The sequence below is a fragment of the Aythya fuligula genome, chromosome 15 (genome assembly GCF_009819795.1).
Source record: "Aythya fuligula isolate bAytFul2 chromosome 15, bAytFul2.pri, whole genome shotgun sequence".
NCBI classification, from domain to species: domain Eukaryota; kingdom Metazoa; phylum Chordata; class Aves; order Anseriformes; family Anatidae; genus Aythya; species Aythya fuligula.
This window is the reverse complement of record NC_045573.1, coordinates 2,209,310-2,219,799: the sequence shown is the minus strand read 5'-3', so window position 1 is coordinate 2,219,799 and position 10,490 is coordinate 2,209,310. Positions and strand designations below refer to the sequence as shown.

Sequence of the window (10,490 nt, the reverse complement as noted above, 5' to 3'; positions counted from 1 at the left end):
AGGCGGACCATGTCAGCGTCGTGCTCTGTTTAGAGATATTTGAATAATCTGCCTTACTTGTACAAATGTCAGGCTGATATTTACTGCTGGTGCCAGGGCCCAGCCATGTCCCCTAGAGATGCTACAGAAGGCCACCAGGGGTTGGAAGGGCAGCTGATGTGCCCCCCCTTTGCCTCTGCTGCCCTGCTTTCTATTATATACAAATAATTTTCCTTACAGAAGGGCTGTTTGACCTGTGTGGGTGACTGCAGTGGCAGAAAGCAATTTCTTAAGAGAATAAATAGTTTCTGTCTGGATTAAAACAAGCCTGTAATTTGTTTTCATCCTTTCAGCACAGAAAGATTCCTCACTTTACAGTGCAAGTGCTTCGGGTGGGATACAAGGCAGGTGTCAGGTCTGGATACTGCTCCTTGCTCCCTCTGTCCTGCTATATGCTCTTGCAGAGCCCCACAGATCCCCATATTGGCCCTATCACACTGAACTGTATTGCATCTATGATAAGGTAAGTTTTAAAGTCTCAGATGATATATTTTTTTTTTTTGTGCCATGTCTGACATTGCTTGGAGAAGCTATGACATGGATAGTCAGAAGGGGATTGAACTTGTTTTAATTTCTGAAAATACAATTTAAATTCAAGTCCATACTTACATTCAGAACCAATAAATATACACAACAGCTTTCCAGCACTTCACAATCATTGTCACTTACATGATAATAAAGTGGTTACATTACATTTTATATGCAGTTTGGTTTAGAATGTGAAAGTATCATGAATACATTGAATTCTTCCAGCATTTTTCTCCTAGTTTTGTTTTTATTCTTTCTTCCTGTTTGAAAGATTCCCAAATACTTTGAGATTCTTATATGGATCAATAACAGTAAAACAGTGTAAATGGACTTCACAGCACTCTAAAGCCATGGATTATACATAATTTCAAGATCAGTGCTGTGACCTTTTTTGTATGGAACCTCTATTACAATATAGTGTTTTTCTTTCAAAAAATCCCCTTGAAGACTTTCAAAGACATTTCCAGCCAAATTATCTGAGCTGTTTTCTGTTTTGAGCTGATCCTGGCAGTGCAAAGCAGCCATGAACTCAGCTTAACAAGGTAGTTAGAACAGGTTTTGTGTTGTTTTGCATCACCAGAGAAGAAGTACAAAGCCAGCAGTGGGTACCAGTAGATCAGTTCTCTAGGGTACAGAAAGTGGTAACACGTCTGACTGCCTTAGCTAAAACACCGTACGAACTTTACGCAGCCCAGTATAATCCATAACACTTTTAGCTGGGAAAGGGAGGGGAGTGAAGAGAAGTCTATGTACATTTATTTGAGCTTGTGGGCCTCCGGGTTTTAGCTTTGTTATGATTTCATCTCTCCTTTATGTCCCCAAGTTCTCCAGGTCTACAAGTGTTTTGCAGTCCCAAACCATTCCCTTACACCTTGCTAGTCTGCATATGTCCATTGAATTCAATATTTCTCTGGGTTAACATGGATTCCTGCAGGCGACTGCTGTTCTCTTGCCTGTGTTCAATGGGGTCACCATCCTCTACACCATTGCCCTTTCGGAGGCAAAGGACTTTCTGAAAACTCTGCTTGAAGTTGTCAGAAAGAAATCCATAAAGAATGGGGTTGGCACAGCTGTTTGCATAGGACAGGACCACCACGAAGAAGTACACCCCTACCAGCACAGGGTCTTCTGGCAGTATAAATATCAAATTGACAATGTTCATCATGTAAAATGGGAGCCAGCAAAACACAAAGACGACCACGATGATCACCACCATCCTGGTCACCTTCCTCTCTGATCTCCTGCGCCTTGTAGACCCAACTCGGATCCCTGAAGATTTGACTTTAATCACAATCAGCAAGTAGCACAGACAGATCACCAACAAAGGACCAAAAAACCCTAGGACCGACGTGTAAATGATGAATGCTGCCGACCAGATGTTGACAGGCTCTGGCCAGTTCATGTTGCAGGTGTGAAAGTCTTCCTGCACATCTGAAAAGATGAAGACTGGAAGCACCACCAGGAACGAGAATGTCCAGACAGTCATACTGATAAGCTTGGCCACCCTGGGACGTCTCCACTTGGTTGATTTAATGGGATGAACTACTGCCAGGTAGCGGTCCATGCTCATCACAGTCAAACAAAAAATACTAGTGAACTGGTTAATACCATCTACAGTCATAACCAGCCTGCAGAGGAAGGAGCCAAAGGGCCAGTAGGAGATGGCATTCTGGGTGGCCAGGAAGGGCAGGCCCAGCATGAAGAGGACGTCAGCAATGGCCAAATTCAAGATGTAAATGTTGGTGACGGTTTTCATCTTGGCATAGCGCAAAACCACGTAAATGACCAATGTGTTGCCACTGAGTCCGACTGCGCATACAAGGATGTAGAAGATGGGAATCAGGACTTTGTGGATGTATTTGAATGGAGGCTGCTCTGAGAGTGTCCCATTCTCTGTCACATTTGTCAGCAGTGAGGAATTCAGCTCACTGGAACTACCGTCCATACTCAATGTGTTGGGAAAGTATAAAGGATCCATAACTTTTAGTCCTCAGTTTTTCTTCTAGGGCTAAGAGACATTAAACTTCACAGGCATCTTGTTCCTAAAAAGAAAAAGAAAAAAAAAAAAAAAAAAAAAGGAAAAAAAAAAAGAAAAAGAGACAGAAAAAGTGAGTTCAAAGTAGACTAAGTTTTACACATCATTTAATTTTCTATCTGTAGCCAGAATTTGTGTTTGAATTATGCAGTTAGCACACGTGATGAGATCAAGGCCTGAACAAAGGAATCCCACAATGAGAGAGCCTGAGTGCTCATCCCAATAGCTAATGGTATCTCTTTAATTTTCAGGAGCTCTGTGCAGTAACACAGCACGCATCCCACTGGGAAATGTAAGTGAAGAAGGTGATGGCCATCACACTTCACAGGCAGAGACAGAAGCTTTCCTGCAGCGAAGGAGTCTGACTGCCCTAGCATGTGGGCTATTCGGGTCCAAAGCCTGATGGTAATGAGGCCAGTCCTTCCTCTGCTGATGAGAAAGGTAAATTCTTGCATGCCTCCTGTGCCACTTGGTGAGCAAACTTTGCTGTTTGACTGTCTCGCAGACTGTTGTATACACATGTTCCTCTTATGTGCAGTCAGGGGACAGGGGGGAATATCCTCAACTTCCCATCTTGGGCAAAAAACACACAAATCCAGAACCCACCTCCCCTCTTATTTTTTCTCTCTAAATACTGACATAGAAAATGATTTAGAAAATAATTTTGAAAGATTTAGACCACACAGTGCATACAAATAAAACTGGCTGAAAGCACAGCCCTGGTGTTAGCGCCAAAAGCTTTAAAGTCCAGAGTGGTGCGATTCTGCTCTCACTTAGCCGAGGGTGCCTGGAGAGGCTCAGGGACTGACTCAGCCCTGTCTCGCTCCTGAACAAGTGCTGGGGGCTTTCAAAATCCAGAGCCAAAGATAGTTCCTGGCTTTTTGCATGCGAAGCTCCACTGCAATGTTTCACAGGTCTCCCTGTTTACATAGAAACAGTCTCAGTTGATATATTCAAATGCCACTTGCTGCCTGGCGGAACCAATTGAAAACCCCCCAGAGAACATCGGCAGCTGTGTAGGTGGGGAGACAAAACCCTCCGTAACAACTGACAAAACCCTATACAGAAATCAATGAACGCCAAGATGGAAGCGACCACTTCTGAGAACACTTTTCCATCAGGTCAGGCCATGTGCACACAGATGTGAAGACTCCGCAGTGGAAAGGAACAAGCTGTTTCTTTTCTGTCTCTCAAGATTATGCTTCTGTTAGTGTTTCTGAATCCCTCTCCTCTCACCCAGAAGTGTGCTTTTTATCTAAGAAACACCTTTCTTCCACATGAAAGCCAAAATGTAGTGGGAAGCCTCTGAGGATACAGAGAGCTGAACTGATTCGGTGAAGGAATATGTAGTTTTTGTTAGACAGCCTGAAAAGGTTTGAAAATCTCCAAAGCTCTGTTTCTGTGGCATGCTTGATTCACAAGGATATTTATTGGTTCTTTGTCTGAGCATGGTCTAAGTAGGTGTTTATAAAGCTTTCTGCTGTAAAGGAGTCAAAGCTTTTTGCTATAAAAAAAAAAAAAAAAAAAGTAACATAAAGGATAGAAGAGTGGTAAAAAAAATTCACAATCCCAATCTGGCCCAAGATCTCTCCCAAGTTTGGGCAGCGTTCACTGGTGAAGCTGCTCAAGGAGGATGTGGGCCTGAATCTGGATTCAAAATTATAGCAAAAACACCCAGCCTACGTTGCACCTATGTCTTTAAGCAAAAGCAAAATTCAGTATCATGTAAGCATACAAAAAGATTTATTTCCAGGAAGAAAGAAAACACCTCCATGAGCTGGTTACTGTGCTTTCTCTTCGGGTGAGAAAAACTGCAGTGGGTGAGAGCAGAAGTACCTCCAGCTACCAGTAGTAATCATAAATATGCTGTTCTGATTTGGAAATGTGCAGATGGGGAGTAGGTGTCTCACATGTAACTCCGTGGCTAGGAGGAGATGTACCAAAGAAATCTGAAATCCAGGGTGGCTTGAATAGTAAAGCTGAGAGCTGCCAGAGCTCAAACAAATGCTGGCTCAACGATGGAGATGAGAAACGAGGGGAGGATCTGCAGGTTCTAAATAAACTACCATGGTGTTTGGGGTCTGGGTGCTACTGCCATGGGCGTGCTGCAAGAGCCATTGCAGTACCTGATAGCACACTGCAGGGAGAGGTCGGCTCAAACCACGCTCCTTGGGAATTAACTAGGACTGGACTTGGGGATTATGTAAGAAAAGGCAAACTGCAGTCCTGGCCAAAGAACAGGCTTCTAAAATTATTTTCTGACAGTAATTTTAAAATATGAATTTGTATTAAAACTCAGATTATCTGGGAGGAGTGCAGCGCTGCACTCCTCCTGGGCTGTCAGGGTTTTGATCTTGGGAAGAGTGATTGCCTTTTCCTGCAGGTCGGATGCAGTATGACCCAGCTGGTTAGCTAGTATCTTTATAGATACTAAAGAAGAAAGGAAATGTGTGGTGGGATGAGGCAATTGGTGTTTATAAGCTCACATTCATGGAACTGTGTCTTTAGAACTGAGTATGTGCTGAGCCTAGGAAGGCACTTCTTCCCAAGAGTAGCCCAGACCAGCTCTGCAATATTCAGTCTGGGCCAAAAAGCAACATTTTTGTTCTGGGACTGCAAAAGTAGCAGGACAGTAAAGAGAAGCAGTGCTCCATTCAATGGGGAAGGTCAGGAACTGCAGCGCTGTGCAGCTCTCATCCCAGCAATTGTTAAAAAACGAGGATGGATGTGTTTCTTCTGAAGTTACTTCCTTTTCCTCACAGTAGATATCATTGAAAAGAGTTGACTAGAGAAATTGCACAGCAACTTCTTCAAGCCTGTTGCACCTTCCACCACATTCAGATTTTAAGCCTTAAGAGGGGTGGTGAGGACGAGGACTTCCTTTGTTCAGTGCCCTCCAATTGCTTCTCACCCCAAATATAACCTAATGAGCAAAATCCCTGCATGCCAAGGACCTCAGGCTCTTCCAGCCATCCGGTGCTGGCAACCCTGATTCACCAGAAGGATTTGTTGGAAGGACCTTTGCGCACCTTCCATGCAGGGGGGACAGTTTTCCCAGCCTCCTCCAACAGCAGCTGTGATGATATCCTGCTGCTGCTGTGCTGTCCCCAAGGGTCAGCAGTACCTCAACAGTATGTCAGTCTATTTCTTCATTATTTTGCCTTTTTTTCTCTTTGTTTAGTGTGAACATTAACCTTTATTCTCAAGTAAAGGTAGAATTTTGCACTTTTCAAGAGCAGGTGGATTCAGAAAGAAATACATTTGCCACGGCACTCATGCAGTCTTTGATCTCCTCAGCTGGTGACAGCCCTCAGGTTGGCATTGCTGGCAAGGATCTGACATCGTGTGAATGTTTCCCATACACTGGCAGGGGTTGTGATGTGGTAAGTGTCATCCAGACTTGAAAACTGAGCCCATGTCAGAGCTTCCTCCACTAAGCCTTTTAAACCATGTTGCCTTTACCTCGTAGCCACAAGATATTCTGGGGTTTATCAGAGCATGGCAGCAACAACAACAACAACAAAACCTGAACAGCCACAAAAGCACATTTTACTGGCTGTCTTTGATGAGCAGAGGTGATTTCCCCCCCTGCGTAGCTGACAGCTTGCCCCTTGCCAACACAATTTTGTCTGAACTTATATTGCCACTACAGCAGTCAATGGCCATGAACCTCTACAAAAGGTAACTAAATATAATTAAGGCATGCTGAATGATATAATGATATCTTGTTTTGGTATTCTTTATTAACAGATTAATAAAAAGAAAAAATAAAATAAAACAACTCTAGGGAACTTCTCATCCAGATTTTTTTTCCCTTTTGGTGTTTGATCTCCAAGATATTCCACTGGAACACTTCATAAATTATGTGCTTTATGCTTAAAGCATATGAACTAAAAAGAACAGAGAAAAAAAAAAAAAAAAAAAAAAAAAAAAAAAACGTAGATCCAGAGTTATCAGTGCTATAATTCCAACCTCTGATTTACAGAGCAGTACCCTGAAAAAAAAAAAGAAGAAAAAAAAAAAAGCATCCTTGGCAGCTGGACAAAGCTGACTGCCTGTGTCCATGTCCAGGAAAAGAGAGAAAGAAGAAATAGCAGCGATGTTATGGTACAAACCATGCTGCCTGGAAAAAAGGTATTTAGCCTTTGTGAAAACCTCTCTAGCAGGTGTCCTAAACAAACATGCTTTGGCTGGGCACAAGAGCAGGTATCCATCTAATAGCACACAGCAGCCCATTAGTGATTGAAGGACCATCATAGCACAAGGAAGAACAAACCTTAAAACTGTCCAGGTGGATCAAGGTAGAAATTCCTCCTGGCTCTGGTTTCAATAGCAAAGCAAAATAACTCTAAGAAGTGTGTTGTATCTGACTCAAAGCTGGATATAGCTAAGATCAAGAAGTAATTACATAAAGAAACCTAATTTTGTGAGTCAAGATTTGATCTTGCTGCCTATTTACCACTGGAATCATAACTCTCTCTAATGCAGCATCAAACATAATTGCTGTGAAGAGAATTACCACAACAGAAAGGCAGATTACTGCTTTCAGGTACAGAATAACTAACAGGAATACATAAAATGATAATCCAGACAGATCTGCTTTTAAAATACATGGCCTTGGTAGTAATGGATAGAAACACAACTGGGTAGGTACCCAAGAAGTATCCAACAGCAGCAGAACTTCACATCTTTCCCCTGTCCCACAGAGGGGACTGTGAGGTGTTAGTGGAGCTATTTGCTCTAACAAAGAGGAAAAAAGCTGTACTGGTCCTTAATAAATCTGCCCTTTGGGGAATAAATGTTCATTGCCTGCTTCCTTGGATGCAAGCAGGGGAGCCTCAGGCTTTGCATTTGCAGCAGTGGAGCAGCCAGAGCCCAGGGTTGCTGCAGCAGGAGGGAAGGAGCTGCTGGTGGAAGCGGGACAGGAGGGAGGTGGTGGTGTGAAAGTTGGTGTGACCTGGCAGAGCAGCTCCAAAATAGCACAAACACCCAGGCAGGGCTCTGCGTGAGGAGGAGGCAAATGCAGCATCATGCCAAGACCTCCTTCAACTTCTTACAGTTACAATAATGTTCTTGCACAAAAGCAGCAGCTTGAAGATGGCACAGAAATCTTATTTCATATACAAAATCTTTGGTGTGTTCCCTCCTCCTCCTCCGCCCCCCCATTCCACCTCCTAGGAAAAAGCAAAAGGATTCAGTTCACATAGGAACTTCTGCCTCCTTAAATTCTGTCATTTGGTATTTCTCAGGGTGTGCATTTCACCCAAAACCAACCAAACAAAAAACCCACAGCCCTGGAGTGATTGATTTTTCTCTACAGGAGACATATCAAAACAAATTTCTTGCACTAAATTAGTTTTCTGTTTTGACTAGCTGCATCGGTACTAAGCACTGATGAACTGAAGTCAAAATTGAATAATGTCTTGCCACTTTTAGCACTATCAATATCTCTAGGAACTATATTTTCCAGTCAGTGTCACTTTCTTACTGCTGCTCAGCCCAGCCCAGCATATCCTAGAGCACTCCGTGGTTATGTTACCTGATGACTTGATCCTATTTTTAGTTTGCAAACAAACAGCCCATAAAGCACTCTTGCTTTTGCCAAATATTTGCTAAATACTATTTTCCCCGTGCAAATTTCAGGCTCTGTTATGCTCGGAGATTACTCACTTTGGCTGAGCAGGTCCTCTCACACGAGAAGTCGTGCAAGTCACATGCTCCCAGTTTTGCTCCCAAATCAGTAGTTTTTAGCAACTTGAGCCAGAGGAGGGTGTGCAGCCCAACCCCGCCGTGTTCACACCCGGGCAGGTGTGTTTGGGGCTAAACTCCAGCTGCTGCGCTGGCGTACTGGTGCAACCAGGGATTGTTACCAAAACATTTCTCTTCTCTTCCTCTCTCCTCTGCAATCCATTGAAACTGAACTGATTTCAGGGACGTGCCAGATTCAAAGCCAGTGCAATTGAGGAGCAATTAACCACTGGCTGTGTCTGCTCCCAGGCTGAGGGAAAGATGAAATGACCAAAGATGCCTTCGGCTCAGGTACCTCCTCCAGGAGTGAGCTCCGGGTCAGACGGAGCTCAGCAGTAGCTCCTCTCACTGCACAAAGTGGAGCAGGTCCAGAAGAGGAGCTGCAGGGAGACCTGTCCCACCAGTGCTCCTGTGCCATCCCCACGTGCAATGTCCCTGGTGAGTGCTCCCCACGCCAGCAGTGCAGATCTGCTCTCACCACCGAGCCCTGGCCCCCAGCAGCCAAAGTTCCCACCACGAGCACTAACAGGCTGATCCTGGCACCCTACATACTGGCTGCCTGCTGCGACCCTCATGTCTCCTCCCCTCCAGAATCATAAAAAGTCTCTAGTTTACCCCAACACAAGTGTGCAAGGTCAAAACACCTGAGCTGGCGTGTTCTTCCCTTGCTCTTCTGCACAAGGGTCTGGGCATGGTGGGAAGGAGCTGTGCATGGGACTGCGGATGGTGGGAGCTGTAGGAAGGCAGCGAGGCACCAGGACACACGGTTCTACTCCCAGCCCATCTGGACGGTGACTCCCAGGGCTCCACTTTGACCTTGACCACCCACCTCTTGCTGACCAGCCTGGAGCACGTCCGACCCCCTGTGATTAACTCTCGTGTTTTATCCCAAAGGAGCCTCATGCACTCAGCCCCAGCTCCCCGTGGCTTTCTGTGCCCCCATCCCACCGTGTCCCGGGTGGGAGAGCACCCGGGGCTCTGCCACCTCCTGGAGTCCCGGTGGGGCTCAGGCAGTCCCGAGCAGGTGGCGTGTCCCTGCGCATCCCTCCCGCAGGTGCCTTTCTCCTCCCTTTCAAGCCATGCTAAGGGATGTCCTGCTCCAAGCACCGCATCCTCCGTTCGGCCAGCGGCTCCTCTCCCCCATCCCTCCAGCCGGCCGGGACCTCTCGGCTCTCCAGCAGCCAGAGCCGGGTGCGGAGGGCGGGGGGGGGGCAGAGAGGGCAGAGGGGGGCTGGCTGCTTGCTCCGAGGGACCTGCAAACGGGACCGAGCTCTCCGCAGCCTCGTTCATCCCAGAGAGCGGAGGAGCCCTCAAAAAGCGGAGTGCTTTTTGCCAAGCCTCCCCCCTGCCCCGTCCCCAGCCCTCCCTGCCTCTCCCCCCCATTCTCCCAGCCCCTTAGGCTCCCCCCGGCTCCTCTGGCTGCTCCCTTCTCCCCTTGGCAATGCTTACCTGCGGCTCCAGGGACTGCTCTCCGGCTGCTGGAGGCATGAGCAGCCCCGGTGCTCCGGCTGCAGCCGCCCGGGCCGCCCCCCGAGCCGGGAGCGCCCCCCGGGCTCCGCCGCTTCCCTCCGGCGGCGGGCGGGGAGCGGGGCCGCCCCCCCGGGGAGGAGGGACGGGGCTCCCGGCCGGGGGGGGGGGGGAGGCGAAGGGGGGAGCCGAAAGAGGGGGTGGGATGGAGCAGAGACGGGGGAGGGTGGCACAGCCCGAGGGTGGTGGTGGAGGAGGGGGGGGGACACAACCTGGGGCCGCCCCCGCTGCAGAAAGTTGGGCTGGAGGTGGGGAGCCGTCGGTGCTGGAGGAGGCAGCCCGCTGCCGGGATGCTCTGCCCCCTCCCTGCATGCCCGTGGCCCCCTCCCCGAGCTCGGGGACGCCCCTACCCGGCTCTGTGCCCCCCCCGTGCTGCCGCTGCTCTGCCCCGGCCCCCCAGGAGGCGGCAGCCCCCCGGCACGGGTGGGGGCTCTGCGTCCCCCAAGGGGGGCTGGGGACACCCGCTGCGTGCCCAAGGAGAAAGGACAGGGGCAGGGCAAGAGCACCCAAAGTCCTACCTCAGGTCCAGCCCTCCTCCAGCCCCAAAAAGTCCATTTAAAGGCCCAGAGCGCGGGGCACCCACTGCTGCTCCCCCTAAAGTGCAGCACCCGAT

At 47.7% G+C, this 10,490-nt stretch overlaps 1 protein-coding gene across 2 annotated transcripts; it reads right to left on the bottom strand.

The window, feature by feature from the left end:
- Positions 1-489: 489 nt before the first annotated feature.
- Positions 490-9,980, bottom strand: SSTR5 (somatostatin receptor 5). Of its 2 annotated transcripts, none has more exons than XM_032197796.1 (2): positions 9,800-9,980; positions 490-2,609 (listed from the first exon to the last, which is right to left on the bottom strand). In XM_032197796.1, exon 2 carries the CDS (start codon positions 2,543-2,545, stop codon positions 1,433-1,435), a length of 1,113 nt encoding a protein of 370 aa, XP_032053687.1. In that variant the 5' UTR covers positions 2,546-2,609; positions 9,800-9,980; the 3' UTR covers positions 490-1,432. The 2 variants fall into 2 exon arrangements, with proteins under 2 accessions (XP_032053687.1, XP_032053688.1); XM_032197797.1 differs by lacking the exon at positions 9,800-9,980 and adding an exon at positions 8,273-8,668.
- Positions 9,981-10,490: the final 510 nt, after the last annotated feature.